This window comes from Heloderma suspectum, chromosome 6 (genome assembly GCF_057233095.1).
Source record: "Heloderma suspectum isolate Gila_16-S chromosome 6, 16-S_ref, whole genome shotgun sequence".
In the NCBI taxonomy this organism is placed as follows: domain Eukaryota; kingdom Metazoa; phylum Chordata; class Lepidosauria; order Squamata; family Helodermatidae; genus Heloderma; species Heloderma suspectum.
In genome coordinates, this window is record NC_139463.1 from 18,183,309 (window position 1) to 18,206,664 (window position 23,356).

Sequence of the window (23,356 nt, forward strand, 5' to 3'; positions counted from 1 at the left end):
AGTATAGCTTCCAAATCCTGGGAAGTACTAGTTCTCCTCTACTCAGCACTGGTTAGGCCTCATCTGGAGTACCGTGTCCAGTTCTGGGCACCACACTTCAAGAAGGATGCAGACAAACTGGAGAGGGTTCAGAGGAGGGCAACGAAGATGATCAGGGGACTGGAAACAAAGCCCTATGAAGAGAGACTGAAAGAACTGGGCATGTTTAGCCTTGAGAAGAGAAGACTGAGGGGAGATATGATAGCACTCTTCAAGTCCTTGAAAGGTTGTCACAGAGAGGAAGGCCAGGATCTCTTCTCGATCATCCCAGAGTGCAGGATACTGCATAATGGGCCAGGAAGCCAGATTCCGGCTGAACATCAGGAAAAACTTCCTGACTGTGAGAGCAATATGACAATGGAACCAATGACCTAGGGAGGTAGTGGGCTCTCCCACACTGGAGTCGTTCAAGACGAGGCTGGACAGCCATCTTCCAGGGATGCTTTGACTTGGATTCCTGCATTGAGCAGGGGGTTGGACTCAGTGGTCTTTTAGGCCCCTTCCAACCCTACTATTCTATGGTTCTGTGATTCACCAGCTGAAGCTGATAATGGACATTCTGAGCCACTGAGGTCACTTGGGCCTTTAGTGACAATGATGGAGCACCCCCAGACTACATACCTGTTCCTTCAGAGGGAGTGCAACCCCATCCAGAACAGATAAACCCAGTTTCTGGGCCCTGGAACCACCCACCTGTAGTGTCTCTGTCTTGTTGGGATTCATTTTCAATTTGTTAGCCCACATCTAGCCCATAACTGCATCCAGGCACTGCTTCAGAACAATCATGTTACAGAGTAATAGAACTGAGTGTCATCAGCATAGTGGTGACACTAAGCTTTGCCCCAGAGCTCCTAATGACTGCTACAATGTTGTATTGTAATTATGGCTATTGTATTTGTTTTGTAAACCTCTTTGAACACAGTGACTGGGTTCAGATGACATGCTGTGGCTTGTCGTGGGTTATTTAACCCACAACAAGTTGCAGCACCCATGGGTGCCAGCTTGCATATGCAATCCCACTCAGACCATGTGTTATGTGAGGAGGGCTTTTTAACCTTTGCATAACCTACACTCACTGGGTTCGCAGGACACAATAACCCCCAAACAGGGATTGTATATTCAAAATGGCAGCCACATGTGCCTTGCATGTGCTGCAGCCTCATTGTTGGTTGATTTATTTTATATATTTATTTTTTACACTTCTATACTGTCCAATAGCTGAAGGTTAAGTAACTCACGTTGTGTCATGTGAACAGCCAGAATGCATTGTGGCAAATGCAGTATACAAATAAATTGACTGTGACTACTTCTACACAACTTTTAAAGCCACAGGAATCCTAAAGTGCATGGATCCCTGCCTTCCTCCATAAGCTTTTGTTAATCTTTTGTTTTTAAATTAATGGCAATAAACAAAGGAAGCTTATAAATAAAATCCCTGATGACAATTACTGCCCAATAACAATGCTGCTTTCTTCCTGGTGTTGCATAGTATGACCTGCACGTATAGATTACAGCAAACTAATGGTTTAATATCAACATTTTAGAAAGATATTGGGAGTAGTTTTATGTTTTTTCTCCCTCTAGAATAGGGAATTCATTAGATAGGACCTAAAGCCTCTAGTCTTTTCTAATTACTGTCCTAAAAGAGTCGCTGGCAATTATGCCTTTAACACACAATGTGTATTTCATAATGATTTATGCAGAATCATTATTTAGAACTGTAATTACATCGCTAATCTTGAAAGGAAGCAGGTAAAATTGTTCAGCACATGTTGTGTTTATTTAATGCAAGCTGTTTGCCCCCAAGCATGGCGGAAATGATCATTATAATGTAGGAGCTTTTATTGCTTCCAGTATATTGCATCTGAAGATCACCTACTTTTGTGACCTCTGTTTCTTTTAACGCATGGGTAGTCTTTGGTGTGTGTGTGTGTGTGTGTGTGTGTGTGAGAGAGAAAATAAGAATTTGGCATGTATACATAAAAATGATGGAACTATGCCAGGGCAACTAACTGCAGAAGGAAATCTTTAGAGGACTAGAACAGTAACAGTTTTGATGAACTGTCCTCAGCTTACCGCCCCCCACACTCCCGATATTAATCGCTGATAGGGTTTGGGTGTCTATATTGCAGTGTTTTTCCTCCCTGGTTGTGTGACTTGCATTGTTGAAATGGCATAGAATTTGAACTGTACTATAAACAACTACCGTGGAGTTACTTGGCTCACTTGAGTAAGCAGCATGCCAATGGAATAAATCTAAGTGGGGCGCATATGTATATATAGATATATAGTTTATAAGCCATCTGTTGAATGCTTCCAAAATGGCTTCCAGTGTTAATGACCTGAACCTAATAATATAACTATAAAGGAAGAGGAAAGTAGTAGTGATATTAACATATGGATGGGAGAAATGATTCACAAGACATAAAGGCAAAATTTTTCTCTTAAACTTCTATCAGTTGTTAATTCTTTGGTTCACTAATAGTGACCTTCTCTTAGTAGACATGTTTGTGAAAAAAGGGTTTTGACAAAATGATGGAAATCAAACTGAGGCCATTATACTTGGCTAATTTGGTGCTTCCCAAGTTTGTAATAAAACAAAAGCTAGAAAAAGCTCATTATCTACTGGTGAAACAGGATGAATTTATATTCGTGTAAGACAGATGAGAAGTATTCTACTTGAGTCAACTAGTACTCCTAGGTAAGGTACTAAAGTATCTCACTGAAAATCCTTCAGACCTAGTCATTTTTGTGGCATGCAAAAGCCCTCTGGATATGGCAGGATAGACATTTAAATAAAATCTCACATTACAGAAAATATAATTTGAGTAAAAGCCCAAGTAATGAAGGTTACCAAGGCAACAGCAGATATTTAACATTTTTGTTTAAAGATGTTTAATTATGCCAGTTCTGCAAAACTCTTAACTAATGCTCTCTCTCTCTCTCTCTCTCTCTCTCTCTGCATGTATGTGTGTGTCTGAAGAATCTGCTGCAGAATTTGTCACTAAATCTTTGCTTTTAAGAGTCTGTTGGGTAAATATCTAATTAACATAATATACTTCTGATACTAATTAAATCACTCTTCATTTATCTTTTTGGCCTTGGTGGGAAGTTACAATGGGTAATTTAGTAATTTTAAAAAGACATTTGACAAAACTATTGGAATGATCTCAATTCTGGGGGTGGGGGAAGAAAATTACCTCAATCTAGCAAGGAAGAACAACACCTAGAAACAGCAATCCATGCTGCAGTTTTCATTCAGGCCCCAAATAATTCACTGAAGTATGTCTTTTGATGGACATAGGGATAAATTTGAATCCAAGATCACTAGTTGGTATGTAACTAGAATTAGATAGCTTACTTGTATTGAGTAAAGCTTCAGTTTTTGATTCATGGTTCAAATATTAATGTAGCTGTGAGAAATAGAGCACTGACAAGATGGCTACAGCTATTATTACAGATTTATATTTACATTGGCTAATTTCTTGTTAGCCATACCTTTTGTGGAACAGATCGTTCTTGTTGATTTTCAAACTTCCCTGATGCAATTAAAAAAAATAAAATAATCCCAGAGCTTGAAACAAATTGGTTCTGCCTCTTTCCTTGGTTTCTTTACTGAAGACTGCCTCAGCTTGCTTTTGACTGAAATGCCTCATTTCTTGTGTGAGGCTAATAGCACGGTCACGTCATTATTCTACTTTCCTTCAGTAGCATCAGCATAACTGGCATTAGTCATTGTTCTTCCAGCACTTTGTAATGGGTTCTGAGATGGATTTTTTCAAAACTTAAACCATGGCCAACTATGACAGCTTCCATTATATGCATCATACTATCCTTTCAAGTGAAATTATGTAAGTATCCACGGACCATTTTATATCCTTGCATATTTTTTTTAAAGAAAATGCACCCTGAATTCCATCTGTAATATGTAGTGCCAAGTCTTTGAAGTTCTTTTTATTCTTTGCTCATGAAAACATTTCATTATCCACAGTGTAACCCAGGATAATTAAAAAGGTCATACTGAAACACTTCTGCCTCTAACAAAAGGCAGTGTGCACTGGAGAGAAATATTAATTTAACTGGCATCTTGATCTCAAACATTTGTGCTAGCATATCTGCTAGCAGTGCTGGCATAATGTCATACCTTCTGACATTGCACTGATCATTGTACACACTCTTCTTTGCTAGGAAAACAAATTTGCTAGGAAAACAAATCTAATGACGTGTGTTGGGAGTTCCAACACACGTCATTAGAGAGATGCCTTTGAAATTCATTTGTGCTATTTGTGCCATGTATGGTGTTAATATGGGACGAATAGAAAGCAGAAGAGCCATTTAAAAATAACAATGGACAATTTGTGGCTGGTGTAGTTTTTGTATTCACATTACAAATTGAATAACAAACAGAGCATACACACAGAGAAAAAAATTCACGAACTTATCCATTAGATAGTGACCTTCCAAGTCTCTTCATAAATAGCTCTGTTTGTGTACTGTGTTGTGTGGGAAGACAGCTCAGGGGAAATTTGAACTTCTGCATTTGTGTCAAGTCTGCTCTAGTGGGCAATCAGGTTAGTAGCTTGCTGTTAAGCGTATTGCTAATAGCCAAATCCTCTGGAAAGTAGGTTGCTTTAACTTAGGTTCCCTAGGAGGAAAATGTGAATTATGACTTGTACTCTTTTAAAACTAAGCCACTGAATTGTTACTGGGATTTTGTCTCATCCTCCCCATCTATTAAATTTAATTTAGTAGTGCTTTAGTAGCCTGTTGTCATTTATGACATAAGTCTTTAAATTTAAGTCTTTCAAGGAAACACTGTAATTAGTATTAAATTCTTAGCTACCTGGACTAATGACAATCTGAACACAAGCAGGGATTGGATGATAGTTTGAATGTTTCAGTAGGATGGCCACTTTTATCTATATTTTCCCATGATTTAATGAACAAAGCCTTAGGCTTTGGAGAGAGAATTGGCTGGGCACAGGTGTACTTGTCTGTCTCCTGAAATTGCCTTCCCTGTTTACAAACTATCTTGAACATCAATGCAATGTTCCCTTTAATAGACACATAATGTTATCTATTCTTGTTATTGAGACTAGTGTGGTGTAGTCGTTAGAGTGTCAAACTGGGAGTAAGGAGACCTGGGTTCAAATTCCCAATTAAGCCATGATATTCTTACAGGGTGAGTTTTGGGCCAATGGTTACGTCTCAGCCTCACCTACCTCACTATTGTGAGGATAAAATAGAAGGGTGTACAGAGCCATGTATACTACTTTGAGCAGATTGAAGGGAAAGTGAGATATAAATGATCCAGACTTCGTCATGCTTAGAGTAGACCTATTGAAATCAATGGTACTTAAATTAGTCATGACCAATGGAAGTCCCACTGATTTGAATAGTTCTACTCCAAACATAACTGAGTCTGGATCCAACTCAGAATAAATAAATGAAAATAACTGTTTTTATTAAACATTTAATTAAGATGCATACATTCTTCCTACTCCTTTGTGCCTTAGTTTCCCTTCCAAGAATAATTGAGGGGTGCAAAAGAAAGGCAGCCATTGTGATTCATTTCTGTCATGGAAGATTAGTATTTGCATGTAACAGGTTGAATAATTTATTCAACTACTTCATACAGAAAATAACCCCCAAAGCATTCATTTACAAATAAGCAGAGACAGATGTCAGTACAGGCTTGCTACCTTGGTCATATCCAGTTACACATATTGACATAATTTTTAATCCTACGCTAATTTGGTCATGGTCGACATTGATCATATGAGTTCAATAGGAACAATTGCATTTCATTGTAATGCCCATTCTAAAATGGCACATTGGATGTTAGACAGAAGAATACAGTCAGAACTACAGGATCAATAAGTATATTCATGAGGTTATATTAAGATGGCACACTTAAAATACGAGTTGCTTGTGCTTCCACAAAATTAGTTTAACAGCCAAGTGACTTTATGCTGCAAACTAAAGGTACCGGGAGGGAGATCAGGGAGAAAAATCAAATTGAAATAATATAATTGGGTCCCCCTCATGATTACCTTGGTAATAGCAAGGTTCCCATCTGAATGCAAATTCTAAAATGGAAGTTGAAAATAATTAGTTTCCCTGATTCAGGTAGCTGTCTAAACCATGGGTTTGTCTTTACTGTTTTGGTGTTGTTGCACATCTTATATTCACTGCTTAGTACACCTTTAATAGAAAAGTAGTCTACATTTTAAAAATAAACACAATTGCTGTATTGGATTTAAAATCTCAGTTTAAATTGCACAGAAAGCACATGAGTTACTTAGAACTTTGAGTTTTTCCAACAGTACTATAGTATCTTGACTATGCAATTTGGGTTGCTTTGACAGCCCATCCAAAGGCATTTATATTTGAAAGTGCATTTTAAGGGGTGGGTGGGCTGTTTCTTCCAGGCCTGATACAGGCCACAAAGCAGCAGCAGACTAACACTGGTGCTCTGCTGTTGCCACGATGAGGGCCAGTATCTGTGGACTTTTTGCTTAGACTCCACAGTTAGTGCAATCCCAACAGTGGAGGTGTCCAGATCTCCCATCTAGTTCAGTTGTGTTGGGTGATTTTCAGTTGTTGAAGCCTGAGGATGTGAGCAGGGCGCTTAGTTTTGTTCGGCCAACATCTTGTATGCTTGACTCGTGTCCTTCTTCACTTATTACATACAGTAGGGAGGGGATGACTGTCTGTGTCCAGGAGGTTGTACATTTCTCTTTGAGAGAGGGGGTGGTCCTAACCCAGACCCAGAAGCTGAAAACAACCATAGGCTGGTTTCTGATATCCCCTTCTGGGCAAGGTGCCTGAGCGAGTGCTCGCTGACAAGTTCCAGGCTCTCTTGGATTAAACCGATTTTCTACATCCATTTCAATCTTTTTTTTTTTCAGGCCTGGATTTGGAATGGAAATTGCCTTGGTTGCCTTATGGGATGACCTGTGCCGGAAGGAGGGCAGCCCTGCTGGTTCTCTTGGACCTCCCAGTGGCTTGTGGTATCATCGACCATGGTATCCTTCTAGATAGGCTGTCTGAATTGGGATGTGGGACTACTGCATTGCAGTAGTCCCACTCCTACTTGAATGGCTGATTGAAAAAGGTGGTGCTGGGGGATTATTGCTCTGCGCCATGGCAATTGTGCCATGGGGTTCCTCAGGGATCTATTTTATCCCCCGTGCTTTTCAACATCTACTTGAAACTGGTGGGAGAATGTAACTGGGGATGTGGGCTGAGGTGTCACCAGTGATGTGGGTTTTCTAGAAAAGGTAGGATTGGTTTTTTTTTCCAGAAAACATTCCAGTACAAATCCCTGTAGTTTCCAGAGGGTCATTTACATAAGAAAAAAATCAGTTTGCATTAAAAAATGTTCTAATGCCCTAGGAATGATGGGAGTTGTAAGCCAAAACTTCTGGAGGGCCACAAGTTGCATACCTCTGCCCTAGAGAGATCTAATTTAGCAAGTTTATTTTATTTGTATTTAGCAAACTTAAGGCACGATCCTGTTGGATCTGCCCTTGATACTCGTAAGCCTCCAAACTCGGAAGCTTATGAGTATCCAAAGCAGAGTGGGAGATGTGCTGTGTTTCCCAGTCTGCAGTTTAGGTAGATGGGCATTTTCGCCCATCTAGCTGAGGTGTTTGTGAGAGGAAATGAAGGAGGCTGGGGAGAACTGGGGATACGGATCCAGGAATTTGAAGAATGCTGTGCGCCCCCCCCCCCCGACGCTGTCTAAGGGCCATAGGATTGCTCTCTCCAGCTAAAACAGTACCCTATATTATTTTTTGGGGGCGCAGTACACCTCAAGTATTTGACCTGAAATATTTGAAGAAAAAGATTAAAGCACACTTAATGTGATTGAAATGTTATATTATGTAGAATGTATTATTGAAATACCTGTAGAAATTAAAGACAATAGCATGTACTTCCCTTTGTTTAAATTTAAAGGAAAAAAGAGGTAGTGAAAACAGTTGACACAGTAATTAATTTTAGCAACCCAAAGAAATTATATGATATGCTGACAACCGCACATCTATTTCAACAGAGTTTAACTCTATTCTACTGTGGTTGTTGGCGTTCCTTCAGTTTCGCTGTCACTATTTATTAGTTCCATCTCATTCTGTGACAGAAATATATTTCAGTGCTATATATGTATTCTCTCACATACGTGCCAAGGATAATCACCTGAAAAACATTAATTACAACTTTAAAACTGCTTAATACTGTATTTGAAATTGGCATACATTCAGTTTTATTAACGAATTTATGAAACGGAAAATTTTCCGCAGAAAAATGACTGGAAAATGTTCCACCTCACATCACTGTATTGTTACCAATATGTGGATGACACCCAGCTCTACCTCTCCTTTCATCTAATAGAGGTGAGGCAGTTGATTTTCTGAACCAGTACTTGGACAGGGTAACGGATTGGATGAGGGCCAATACTCAGTCCAGACAAGTTGGAGATACTTCTAATGGGTGGTATATCTGTCCCATTAAGTGGCATTCAGCCTGTTCTGGAGGGGGCTACACTCCCCTTAAAGGAGCAGGTTCTTCGTTTGGGGGTGCTCTTAGATCCAACATTGTCACTAGAGGCTGAGGTGGCTTTGGTGGCTTGGACCACCTTTTATTAGCATAGCCTATGACCCTACCTGGACAGAGTTAGTCTTGCGACAGTTATTCATGCTCTGGTAATCTCTCATTTGGATTATTGCAATCTACTTAATGAAACTTCAGTTAGTCCAAAATAGAGTGCATAGACTGCTTAATGGGGACTGGCTAATACCATCATACTATGCCGCTACTTCTGTATCTGCACTTGCTGCCAGTCTATTTCCTGGCCCAATTCAAAGTGCTGGTTTTAACTTTTAAAGGCCTAAATGGCTTGGGGCCAGATTTTCTGAAGGAATGCCTCTTCACACATTTATCTGCCTCAACACTAAGGTCATCATCAAAGGCCCTGCTCCAGGTGCCCCCACCAAATGAGACAAGGTGGGTGGCTACAAGAGAGAGGGCCTTTTCGGTGATGCCACCTTGCCTGTGGAATGCCTTCTCCAGAGAGGCTTGATTGGCACCTACCTTATGTTTTTTTGATGCCTGGTGAAAACCTTTTTATTCTTCTAGGCATTTTATTAACTCTTTCTAGAGCTTTTAGATCTGCTGCTGGCTTTACTTAGTTTTATGTGCTGTATAGTTATTACTCTTTGCCTCTGGCTTTATCTTGGTTTTATTATTTGTGGTTTTATTTTTTATTTTATTGTTAGTATTTTGCAATAGATCCGTGCTGAAAAAAACAGCCCCTCTCAGTGATAGAGAAAGCCAGCCATTCTCTACTGCTGGAAGAGGAAAACTCCACTATTATTTCAAATCAGTGATCCCTGGTTTTATCTCCAATCAGTGATCAGATATAAGAGTGGGGTTTCCTCTGCCGGTGCTAGAGAAAGCTGGCCTTTCTCTAGAAATGGGGGAGGTGGCAGGACCTTGGTCCCCACCAGAGGCTGGAGGTTTTCCACCCCTGCATTACCAGTAATGAAATGCAGTATTGAAAGGATAAAACTCAATTTTAAAACAACACAAATATAATATTGAACTTATTTCAAATTATACCACCCCACACAATTCAAGTGTTTGATTTTCCCATCTGTGATTTGGTTGTGAGGTACTAAAAGTAAGAGAAAATACAGTGGATATGTCATTACTCAAAGATGATAATGATAGCTAGGATCCAAAGAACTGTGTAACTAGTTCTGTGAACCCAAGCTCTGGTTTTGTGTTTACTGAATAGCAGTTCCCTAATACTACCTGGCAAATCATTTTTGTAACTGAGGGGACTTTCTGAAGCATGTTATGACCTAGTTTTGGGTCTGCTCTTGAACATTTCGCCAAAAATGGTTTGGTCAGTCGACTGGTCAAAGAATGGTTAAGTATTTTGAAAGCATTACTTTCATTACGATAAAAAAATATATTCATTATCAACAAGTCTATTCTAAGCTATTTATAAAAAGAAAATATTCAAATGTTACTTGCAAAACAATGAAATTTACCTTTTTAAATGTTTTAAGACCCATCCTTCACAAAAGCTTTACAGAGCAGACACCCAGATCATATGGAAGGGTTCTTGAAGCAAACGAGATAGAATAATGGAGAGTCCTAGGCAGTGACCTTTGTTTTTGATGACTGCTTGTTTCCTGTTAGGAGATATTTGCAATTATAACAGGTGAAACAAGAGAAGTTTTGCTATTCTTAAGGGTTTGCCTTGACTCCTGCAGGCCTATGGGATGAGCAGCCCTCCCCCACCCCCATGTGCTAATAACTGACATAATGAAATGGTAATGGAACCTACACAAGATTTGACTGTGGTCAATTGACTAGCATACCAGTGCTATTTATACAAATGTTTAGACTTGAACCAAGATCTCCTCAAAGGTCAACATTTAACCACACTCTATATCTCTATATGAATTTGAAAGCCACATACCTTCCAGTGTTGCAGTCGAAAGGAGTCATGGAAGATGCAACACATACTCACTTTTTCTTTAGTTTTTGTTTAACAGTTAGGGGCTAAATAACCCTAACAATGATCAAATCACTTTTTAAATTCAGAATGGTCAAATGCAACACAATTGACTAGTTAATTGACCAGCTGGCCAACACTTACTGTTGAAAAAGAAAAGGCTAAAAAAAATCTGATCATCCATATCCAGTGCTTCTGTTCTTGAGACTGCCTACTGTCTCCTCTTATGAGTTTTGGAATTAACTTTTGTGGGTGGATTGTTGTCCCTAGGAAGATGGTGAAATTGTATGCTTGAAGAGTTCAAGTAGTACCAGGTGCTGAGATTTTTGCCTTCCCTTTCCTTGTGTATAGCATGTTTTCCTAAATGGTAAGCCTATGAGTACAGGTGTGTCCCTTTCTTTTAATTTTTGATCAGCACCTGGTATAATGATAGGTACAGAACAGGTAATATGTGATCATGGTGGTATTGGTATTCAACTGTAGTAATGAGAATGATTAATGCATTTTCCTTAAGGTTCTAAACCATTCACAGAAAAATGGGAGACATCATTTGCCTTTGTTCAATGCTTGATTCTATTCCAATTTATACATGGAACGATGTTTAATTGGGGGCCCTAATCTATCAAACTCCATCCCAAAGGATATATGGGGTGACACCATCATTCCTCAGTTTTTAAAGCCTCAAAAAGATTTAGAAATCCATTGTTTCTTCTGGCTTTTAATTTATATTATTTTATTTGGTAGGTTTTTAAAATTGTTGACTTTGAGATTATTGACTTATTAGATTCTGATCTATTACCTTTAGACGGGTAGGAAATTGCTAGATATTGATTTCTATGCTGATTTTGATCTTTCTTTTTGTTGAAGTTTTATATGATTTAATTATTTTGACATTTATATTCTGTTTTAAATTGTATCTGTTATTGAATTGTGGTTTTGTGGCGAAGGGGCTTGCGTAACTCAGTGAAGCCATAAGCTATGCCGTGCAGGGCCACCCAAGATGTACAGGTCATGGCAGAGAGTTTTGACAAAACGTGGTCCACTGGAGAAGGAAATGGCAACCCGCTCCAGTATTCCTGCCAAGGAAACGCCATGGAACGTATCACAAGGCTAAAAGATATGATGCCGGAAGATGAGCCCCTCAAGTCAGAAGGTGTCCAATATACTACTGGGGAAGAGCAGAGGGTATTTCCAAGTAGCGCCAGAAAGAGTGAAGCAGCTGGGCCAAAGCCGAAAGGACACTCAGCTGTGGATGTGTCTGGTGGTGAAAAGAAAATCCGATGCTGTAAAGAAGAATATTGTTTAGGAACCTGGAATGTAAGATCAATGAATCAAGGTAAGCTGGAGGTGGTCAAACATGAGATGGCAAGATTGAACATTGACATCTTGGGAATCAGCGAACTAAAATAGACAAGCATGGGCGAATTTAATTCAGGTGACCAATATATCTACTACTGTGGGCAAGAATCCCTTAGAAGAAATGGAGTAGCACTCATAGTCAACAAAAGGGTGGGAAAAGCAGTACTGGGGTACAATCTCAAAAACGATAGAATGATCTCAGTACGATCCAAAGCAAACCATTCAACATCACAGTCATTCAAGTCTATGCCCCAACCACTGAGGCCAAAAAAGCTGAGGTTGATCGGTTCAATGAAGACCTACAACACCTTCTAGAACTAACGCCAAAAAAAGATGTCCTCTTCATCATAGGGGATTGGAATGCCAAAGTAGGAAGTCAAGAAATCACTGGGATAACAGGCAAGCATGGCCTTGGTGTACAAAATGAAGCAGGACAAAGGCTAATAGAGTAATAGAGGCCAAGAGAACACGCTGATCATAGCAAACACTCTTTTCCAACAGCACAAGAGGCGACTCTACACATGGACATCACCAGCTGGTCAGTATCGAAATCAGATTGATAATGTGCTTTGCAGCCAAATATGGAGAAGCTCTATACAGTCAGTAAAAACAAGACCTGGAGCTGACTGTAGCTCAGATCATGAGCTTCTTGTTGCAAAATTTTGGCTGAAATTGAAAAACGTAGGGAAAACCACTAAACAATTCAGGTATGACCTCAATCATATCCCTTATGAATATACAGTGGAGGTGAGGAATAGATTTCAGGGATTAGACCTGATAGACAGAGTGCCTGAGGAACTATGGACGGAGGTCCGTAACATTCCCCAAGAAAAAGAAATGCAAGACAGCAAAGTGGCTGTCTGATGAGGCTTTACAAGTAGCTGAGGAAAGAAGGGAAGTGAAAAGCAAGGGAGAAAGGGGAAGATACATCCAACTGAATGCAGAGTTCCAGAGAATAGCGAGGTGAGACAAGAAGGCCTTCTTAAATGAACAATGCAAAGAAATCGAGGAAAACAATAGAATGGGAAAGGCTAGAGATCTTTTCAAGAAAATCGGAGATCTCAAGGGAACGTTTTGTGCAAAGACGGGCATGATAAAGGACAAAGAAGGCAGGGACCGAAGAGAAGCAGATGAGATTAAGAAGAGGTGGAAAGAATACACAGAAGAACTATACCTGATTAAAGGCAGCCGCCGGCGAGATCACATCACTCTAGTGCTGAAGGAGTTGCACTGGTTACCAGTTGTTTTCCGGGCCAAATTCAAGGTGTTGGTTTTGATCTTTAAAACCCTATATGGTTTCGGCCCAGCCTATCTTAAGGAGCGCCTCCAGCAACACCAGACAGGCCGCTTAACAAGATCAGCCTCGGATGGCCTTCTCTCTGTCCCATCAGCCAGGACAGCTAGACTGGTGGGGACGAGGGAGAGGGTCTTTTCTGTGGTGGCCCCCACTCTGTGGAACTCCCTCCCTAGGGAACTCCGTCATGCCCCCTCTTTAATGAGCTTCCGTCGTGCATTAAAAACGTGGTTGTTCAGGCAGGCATTTGGGGTGGGTTAGGGTATTTTAAAAAAAATTTTATGGTAGAATTTTATTGTTTTAAATTATTTTATGGTGTGTTGTACATCGCCCAAAGTGGCTGGGTGACCAGCCAGATGGGCGATTAATAAATTTAATAAATAAAATAAAAAAATAAACTATACAGGAAAGATCTTAATGTCGCTGATAGCCATGATAGTGCAGTCACTGAACTTGAGCCGGACATCCTAGAGAGTGAAGTCAAGTGGGCCTTAGGAAGCATTACTAACAACAAAGCTAGCGCAGATGACAGTATTCCAGCAGAGCTATTTAAAATCCTAAAAGATGATGCTGTTAAAGTGCTGCACTGAATATGCCAACAAATTTGGAACACTCAACAGTGGCCACAAGACTGGAAAAGGTCGGTTTACGTTCCAATTCCAAAGAAGGGCAATGCCAGAGAGTGTTCAAACTACCGTACAATTGTGCTCATTTCACATGCTAGCAAGATTATGCTCAAAATCTTACAAGCTAGGCTTCAGCAGTATGTGAAACGAGAACTACCGGAAGTACAAGCAGGGTTTCGACGAGGCAGAGGAACTAGAGATCAAATCGCTAACATTCGCTGGATGATGGAGAACGCAAGAGAATTCCAGAAAAACATCTATTTCTACTTAATTGTCTACGCTAAAGCCTTTGATTGTGTGGATCACAACAAACTGTGGCAAATTCTTAAAGAGATGGGAGTACCAGACCACCTTACCTGTCTCCTGAGAAACCTGTACGAGGGTCAAGAAGCAACAGTAAGGACGTGGAACAACCGATTGGTTCCAAATTGGGAAAGGAGTATGACAAGGCTGCATATTGTCGCCCTGCTTATTTAACTTATATGCAGAGTACATCATGAGAAACACCGGGTTGGATGAATCAGAGGTCGGAATTAAGATTGGTGGGGGAATTATCAACATCCTCAGATACGCAGACAATACCACCCTAATGGCAGAAAACGAAGAAGATCTAAGGAGCCTCTTGTTGAGGGTGAAAGTGGAGAGTGCAAAAGCTGGTTTGAAACTCAACATTAAAAAAACGAAGATCATGGCATCTGGCCCCATCACTTCCTGGCATATAGAAGGGGAAGAAATGGAAGCAGTGACAGATTTTACTTTCTTGGGCTCCAAGATCACCGCGGATGGTGACTGTAGCCATGAAATTAAAAGACGCTTGCTCCTTGGGAGGAAAGCTATGGCAAACCTAGACAGCATAATCAGAAGCAGAGACATCACCTTGCTGACAAAAGTCCATCTAATCAAAGCTATGGTTTTCCCAGTAGTAATGTATGGCTGTGAGAGCTGGACTATAAGGAAGGCTGAGTGCTGAAGGATTGATGCTTTCGAGCTGTGGTGCTGGAGAAGACCCTTACGAGTCCCCTGGACTGCAAGGTCAAATCGTCAATCCAAAGGAAATCAACCCTGAGTGCTCATTGGAAGGACAGATACTGAAGCTGAAGCTCAAATATTTTGGCCACGTAATGCGAAGAGAAAACTCCCTGGAAAAGACCCTGATGCTGGGAAAGACTGAAGGCAAAAGGAGAAGGGGATGGCAGAGGATGAGATGGCTAGATAGCATCACTGATGCAATGAATATGGACATGAGCACGCTCCGAGAGAGAGTGGAGGACAGGAAGGCCTGGCGTGCTATGGTCCATGGGGTCCCGAAGAGTTGGACACAACTTAACGACTGAACACCAACATGTTTCTACACCAACTTGAGGGGACTATGTCCAGAAAGGAGGCCTAAAATGTCATAATTAAAAATTATATACATTATTTGATGGCAATCAGATATTTCATGATGCCAAGAATGTGAAAAGTAAAAAGCTGCATTTTTACTTTTCTTTATGATTCATTTGTTAGCAAGACCAGGTGTGAAGGCTGGTTGTCCCTTCCCCCTGCAGCAGTCACCTGCTGGCCACTTGGTATAACTGCAGGCATCTCTGAATAGGAACAGGAGCACCAGTTGCCATAAGTGGCGAAGATAAGTGCCTAAGGCCACCCATGATTTCATTTTGCTTGCCATAGGACCCAGGGAGTATCTCCTCGATGTTATCTGGCTATCTACTCTGTAAAGCTTCTGTGTGGGATTGACCTTGGGTTTACAAAAATAGCTTTTTAAAGAACAAAAAGTGTTGTATGAAATAAAGAACGCCTAATACTTCTTCAAGTGGAACATCAAATTATGGAGTGAATCAGAACACGTTCGGAGGAGGTAACTTTTTTTTGCTTGTCAGTGTGGTTCAATTGTTGATAGTCAGACTACATACCTGGACATCTAGATGACATGGGTAATTTCGGGGTAAAATGATAGAATGAGTATAATACTGAAAATACCATCTCAAGTCTACACACAGTTACATTGTGAAGATTTATGTTGGGCTTGTGTTTCTCAAAGAACAGCTCCACAGAGGAAACTGATTTTGAACTTCCTCTCAGTTTCAAAAGCAACTTTTGACATTACATGGTGGTCTGCTGTTTAGAAAAATACAAGAGCTCCTTTGTACACTTCTTTGGGGAGTACAACTCAAGGGTCAAGCATGGCATTCAGTATATTATATAGGCATCAAGGAATGGATTAGTTGACAAATGGACAATTAATTATCTGATGTGAGCATTGTGGGTCACCAAATGCATATCTTTGAATCCGTGCTATGCTTCCAAACCATCAAGAACTATGATGGGCGCAATCTGTCAACATCTCATAATGTGCCCAGGGGTAGACATAAGCCTGAGCACTTCAAGAATGGAGATGATTGTCATCTGTGGCAACAATTAATGTACCACCATTTTCCACAACCCCCAAATGTTGGAGACCACTTGGGAGACTTAGTTTTGGACAGATATATGTTACTAAACAATTAAATGATTGCTTCTTTAGCAAAAAGGACTTTTGGGGAAGACTTATTACTTGATGTTAATTTAAGCTATTTATGACTGTCACCTTTTGTATGTTAATCTTTAGAAGCATGAACATGTGTAGTGTTGTGATTTTGCCAGGAATTAATATTTTGATGTACTGCTCAACGTGTTGCTTAGCCTCCCCTTTGCTTCAGCTAATTCTCTTCCTCTCCAAACTGGAGTGGAGTGAGGCAAAGTCCCTATTTGTAAAGATAAGGAATAATAGATGATCAGGTTAGGGCTCCCAGTATTCTTTGTAAAAATATGTACATTCATTTCTATGCTTTACCTCCCAATTGTGCAATGAAAACAGAACATTCAAATTTATAAGCATTAAAAAAAAATAGTGCAAAGAGACATTGTTTCATTTCTCAGCTTCAGTAGCCTCAAACTTTGGTTTAAAACAGAACAGGGAGTAAAACTTGCTATAAAAATGCCATATAACTGGATTTGAAACAGCCACTTGCCTGATGTGCTGCAGCATGTAAAAACTGCTGCTAGGTGACTAGGCAAGGAAATTTTAGAAATGGCAATGGTTTTGATCCAGACTTGGTTGTTCTTAGAGTACACTACTGAAATCAGTGGGACTTAATGACAAATTTACATCCCATTGATTTCAGCGGGTCCACTCTTAAGTATGACTACATATGGGTTCAACCCACTGATGATTATTTTGGGGGGCTACTATGTGAGCAGGCAGGTTAGAAAAACATCCATGGCTTAGAAACTTGTGGATTTATTTGCAAAGCTGCCATGTAGTGTCATCTCCAGAAATTCATTTATTTCATTTCATTTATTATATTTCTATATCACTCCATAGCCGAAGCTCTCTGGCGGTTCACAAAAATTAAAAACCATTAAAACATATTATACAAAGTATAAAAAGAAAAGTATTTACATAAAATCATATAAACATATAACATAGACAACATATATCTAATAACAATTTGTTAAACCATCAGCCAAAGACGATCCAAGACCTAATTTAAAACACGTTGTATGCTGCCAAATGCCTGAGAGAACAGGGCAATATTAACCTGGCACTGAAAAGATGACAATATTGGCGCCAGGCAGACCTCATCGGAGATCATTCCATAATTGGGGGGCTGCCATTGAGAAGGCTCTCTCTGTTGTTTCCACCCTGCGAGGCTACATTGGAGGATGCACCCAGTATGGATCTGCAAGCTAAATGTAGGCAATACTTACCTAGTTTGTAGAACTATTCATACTGTTAAGAAAAACATCCGTAAGACCTTTTGTGTACCCTGCATGACATATCATTGTGTAGAATTCCAGCAGCGTGTCCTCTTCTCTCTTCTTTTTCATTGTCCAGTTGTCTTGTATGCATTGATTCAATAGACAAATGGCCTTTGTACACTCATATAGAAATGTTAATTTTGTAGAAAATGAAGTTTATGGTGCCAGACTCTGCAGTATCCCATCTTAATTTACACAGCTTTCAACTCCCTAACTATACAAATTAATTTGTTCTTCTAGAGTTATAGTGTCCGTAATGCTGATCAGTAAAAGAATATATTGGCTACTGGATTGCAGGTACTAGGAATTCCAGTAGCCAGTACTGGAATTTGCTAGCAATTCCAATTGTATGTTCATCATACAAAGCCTATGCTAGTACCTACCTTTGATATAGCTGTATGGTCTTCATATTCTTCAGTGATCTTGTCTATAGTCACATTTGACTTCAAAAGAGGAAACTTCCTTACAATGAGGGAACTGGAAAAAAGGAAGTTGAAAGAGGGATTCAGGAGGGTTCAATCCCTGCAGAATGCTAGGAAGTTACTCAAAACCACAATAATAGAAGTTCAGCTAGAAGGTATACTACAGGGTAGAAAGGTAGCACCAAGTCCAAGAGGTCACCAGTATGGGTAATGAGCAGGGTCAAGGAAGCTATTAGAGAAAAGAAGGCTTCCTTCAGAAAATGGAAGTCTTGCTTAAATGAGGAAAACAAAATGGAGCACAAGGTTGCACAAAGGAGATGCAAGCAGACAATAAGAGATGCGAAACCCTCAAAACATTTTGAGGAGTGCATCAAGGCCAACAATAAAAAATTCTTTAAATATATTTAGAAGCAAGAAACCAGCTAGGGAGGCAGTTGGACCGTTGGATGATAATGGAGTTAAAGGAGTACTAAAGGAGGACAAAGAGATTGCAGAGAAGCTGAATGAATTATTTTCATCTGTCTTCACTGCAGAAGATGTAGGACAGATACCTACACCTGAACTGATGTTTTTAGGAAGAGAGTCTGAGGAACTGAGGCAGATAGTGATAATAAAAGATGAAGTTCTCCACCTTATTGACAAATTGAACATTAATAAATCACCGGGCCCAGATGATATCCATTAGAGTTCTTAAAGAACTTAAATAGGAAATTGCTGATCTTCTAAGAAAAATATGTAGTGTCCCTAAGATCAGCCTCTATACCAGAGGACTGGAGAATGGCCAATGTAACAACTTTTAAAAAGGGATCCAGGGGTGATTTGGGAAATTACAGGCCAGTTAGCGGAGGGGGCAATCCTACGGCCACTAGACGGTCATAGGCTATCCTGTTTTCCTGGAACAGACCTTGAAAATGCAGGGCAGGAGAAGCGTGGAGGGAACGATCCCCTCTGTTCTTCTCCTGTCCTGCTTTGGATAGGCAGTTGCCTCCGAGTTCAGAGGCGGACGCCTATCTGGATAGGATTGTACCCTTAATGTCTGTTCTGGGTAAATTGGTTGAATGTATTATTAAAGATAAAATTAGTAAGCATATAGAAGGACAAAGCCTGCTGAAAAAGAATCAACATGGCTTCTGCACAGGTAAGTCCAGTCTCACTAACCTTTTAGAGTTATTTGAGAGTGACAATAAATATGTGGCCAGGTGAATTGAAATATGGCAGCCCTAGACTTTCATTATGTGCTCTCTCTCTCTCTCTCTCTCTCTCTCTCTCTGTGTGTGTGTGTGTGTGTGTGTGTGTGTGAGAGAGAGAGAGAGAGAGAGAGAATGTTGGGGGGGTGGGGGAGAGAGGAAGTCCAAAACAGCCATTGACAGAATGTAACCAGAAGGGGCAGGTTTGTCATGGTAGTAACAATTAACATGTTTATTGAGAGTGTCAATAAAGATGTGGACAGGGGTGATCTGGTAGACATTGTTTACTTGGACTTCCAAAAGGCTTTTGACAAAGCCCCTCGCCAAAGATGCCTGAGCAAACTTAGCAGTCATGGAATAAGAGTCGAGGCCCTCTTATTCCACGAAATAACAGAAAACAGAGAGTAGGAATAAATAGTAAATTCTCCTAATGGATATAAACAGTGGGGTCTCACAAGGAGATACAAGCTTTCCAACTTGTTCATAAATTATCTGTATTTGGGAGTGAGCAGTGAAGTGGCCAGGTTTGTGGACGACACCAAATTATTTAGGGTGATTAAAGCCAAATAGGATTGTGAGGAGCTCTAAAAGTATCTCCTCAAATTGGGAGAATGGGCATCTATATGGCAAACATGGTTCAATGTAAGCCAAGTGTAAAGTTAAGCACACTGGGGCAAAAAATCCCCAGCACACTGAGGCAAAAAATCCCAACTTCAAATTTAAGCTGATGGGATCTAAGGTGGTGATTGACCAGGAAAGAGATCTTGGAGTTGTGGTGGACAGCCCGATGAAAATGTCGACCCAGTGTGCAGCTGAACTGAAAAAAGGCAAATTCCATGTTGGGCATAATTAGGAAAGGAATTCAAAATAAAACTGCCAAAGTCATAGTCCCCTTATACAAATCTATGGTGTGACAGCATTTAGAATACCGAGTACAGTTCTGGTCACCGCACCTAAAAAGGATATTGTAGAGTTTGGAAAAGTGCAGAAAAGGGCAACTAAAATGATCAAGGGTCTGGTGCAACTCCTCCATGAGGAAAGCTTACAACATCTGAGATTGCTTAGCTTAGAAAAAGGTGAGGGGAGGCATGACAGAGGTGTACAAAATGATGCATGGTGTGGAGAAAATGGATAGGGAGACATTTTTCTCTGTCTCTCATAATAGAATTATAGAATCACAGAATAGTAGGGTTGGAAGGGGCCTATAAGACCATCGAGACCAACCCCCTGCTCAATGCAGGAATCAGTCAATGCATCCCAATAAGTCAGTGCATCCCTGACAGATGGCTGTCCAGCTTCATCTTGAATGCCTCCAGTGTGGGAGAGCCCACTACCTCCCTAGGTCATTGGTTCCATTGTCGTATTGCTCTAACAGGACATTTTTTCCTGATGTTCAGCCAGAACCTGGCTTCCTGTCACTTGAGCCCATGATTCCGTGTCCTGCACTCTGGGATGATCGAGAAGAGATCCTGGCCTTCCTCTCTGTGACAGCCTTTCAAGTACTTGAAAAGTGCTATCATATTTCCCCTCAATCTTCTCTTCTCAAGAGTAAATATGCCCAGTTCTTTCAGTCTCTCTTCATAGGGCTTTGTTTCCAGTTCTCTGATCATCTTTGTTGCCCTCCTCTGAACCCTCTCCAGTTTGTCTGCATCCTTCTTAAAATGTGGTGCCCAGAACTGGATGCATTACTCCAGATGAGGGCTAACCAGTGCTGAGTAGAGGGGATATTAATACTAGAAGCCGGGGTCATCCCATGAAGCTGATTGTGGAAGATTCAGGTCGGATAAAAGGAAGTGCTTCTTCGCACAGTGCATAGTTAAAACTATAGAATTCACTTCCACAAGATGTAATGCCACCAATTGAGATGGCTTTAAATGTGGTATTAAACAAAGCATGGACAATAAGGCTATCAGTGGTTACTAGTCCTGATGGCTATATGCTACTTCCAGTATCAGAGGCAGTATGCCTATGAACATTAGTTTCTGGGGAACATTGGTGGGAGGGTACTGTTGCACTCATGTCGTGCTTGTGGGTTTTCCTGTGGGCAGCTGGTTGGGCAATGTGTGAACAGAATGCTGCACTAGATGGACCCTTGGCCTTATCCAGCATGGCTCTTTTTATGTTCTTATGGCATTGTATAAATGCTGAATAATACAAATTAGAGTAAAATTAGAGTTTGTTCTCTTTGAGTTTATTAACTCAGAATGGTAACGGTTTTATGACCTAAACCTTTTCTCTGTCCTGTACGTTGCCTGAGTGTACATAACACACAGTATGGTACAGATTGAATTGTGTATGATAGTAAAGCATTATTGAATAGGATAAGCAAAGAATGCATAAATAACATTCCAATTACAGAGTGCTATCAAGTATAGTTGGTTCTTTGGATCTCACCTGAGGTCTGTTGCAATAGTGACACTTCATATAACTGTCTGAACATGTGGGCTTGTAGAAACACTCTTCCTCCTACTAATTCACCTACCAAGGTGAATTAACTTTGGAAAAATGGGTTCAAATAAACTGCAGCAGGAGAGTAAACACTTAACATATGAATTATTAAAACACTGATCAGTAATTAATCAATTTATAGTTTCCATTATAATTCTACACAGAAAGCCACTGTGTTCTTCTGTCTTACTTAAAGGTTAGGTTCTCGCAAACAGTGAATACCAAACTTCTTAAATTAATGCATTGGCAGATAAGATGTGTTGTCATAAGGAAACTTCATTGGAACAAATGTCATTGTGATTGTTGTGCTTTACAAAACAAGGCTGCTGTTTTCTGTGTTCAAAGGTTTTAAAGCTTTCTTCTGCTAGGGAACCTTTTTTTTGCCTAAACATGTCTGTAAGCTCCCCCCCTGGGGGGGGGGGCATGTTAGAGAAAGGTGTGGAGGTGTGTTCTGGGAGAAGTGAGTGCTGGCCACTAGTCAAGGCTGTTGAGCATCACTGTTGCTTGAAATAACCTGTGGCATGCACCCAACATATGGTGGTCAGGAAGCTGTCCGTCTTTCAAGGAAACTTTGTTCAATGTGTTTGATGATGTCACTGAAGAGACGCAGGCTTTCCTGGGAGACATTTTGAAAACTGCTGTTCCTTTGCCATACATACAAGAGTTAAATGCTATCACATTGTGTTGCCTCACAGTTTTGTTGAATCCTAGTTGATTACACTTGTTGCCTCACACAGGTTGTGCTTACAGGAGTAAAATTAAATAAGGGCACAATCCTATGGTGCTAAATAGTAGCTAGATGGCTGTTGGATTTTTCAGTTTTCAGGAACTGACCTTGGTGCCTGCACTCTGAGGTTGGTTCGCAGAAAACTGCCTCCCCACCCCCTCCCCTGCCACCTCATAGGAGGTGTGGATTGCCCCAGGCTCCGCGCTCAGAAGAGCAGCGTGGAGCGGGAGGAAAAAGGGGGTTCCTGGGGATGGGGAGGGGTGGGGATGGCAGAAGCATTGTTATAATGCTTCCTATGCATTATCTGGTTGGCCCCCCTGCTCCGAACCACTCTGGCTAGACAGCTGAAATCGGCTGTCTAGCCAATAGTGCAGGGCAGCCAGAGAGGGGAGGAGAAGATCCCCTCTGTGCTGCACTCACCCCGCATTGAATAGTTGGTCACCTCTGAGTTCAGAGGCAGTTGACTGTCCCAATAGGATTGCTCCCTGAAACATTCATTTATAAATTGAATGCTACTAATAGGATAACTGTTCTCTACTGTGAGTCTATGGATCACTTACAGACAGGCTTATAAAATTTACAAAACAAAAAACGAGGACCAAGATTGTACAGTGATATTGGGGCTGTGTTGTTCTTAAAAGCATTAAAATGTTCAAAGTGATCAGAACTTAACATTTATAAATCATCTAATGATGACATGTTTTCCTTCTAGGATGATGAAGTCCTCTTTACATGCAGAAGAGGATGATTTTGTGCCAGAGCTTCAGCGAAGCATTCATCCCCGTGAAAGACCAGATTGGGAAGAGACGCTCAGTGCAATGGTAAGTCATCACTTTCTTTTATGCATTGTTGCTTGTAGTCCTTAAATGTTGATAGAGTTTGATTTGCTATTTTGTTTCCAGATCCTTACACTGATTCCTTTATA

The 23,356-nt window shown here is 40.5% G+C and overlaps 1 protein-coding gene across 19 annotated transcripts in view; it reads left to right on the top strand.

Moving 5' to 3' along the window:
- ARHGAP32 (Rho GTPase activating protein 32) overlaps positions 1-23,356 on the top strand; it is a 346,243-nt gene that overhangs the window by 110,064 nt on the left and 212,823 nt on the right. For 17 of the 19 annotated variants that reach the window (XM_084803670.1, XM_084803654.1, XM_084803657.1 and 14 more), the window contains one exon: positions 23,144-23,252. In XM_084803670.1, the coding sequence (XP_084659796.1) occupies positions 23,145-23,252 (108 nt within the window). In that variant the 5' untranslated portion in view covers position 23,144. Of the gene's footprint in view, positions 1-6,950; positions 7,068-23,143; positions 23,253-23,356 lie in introns of all 19 variants that reach the window. The other 2 variants (XM_084803653.1, XM_084803655.1) reach the window with 1 other exon arrangement.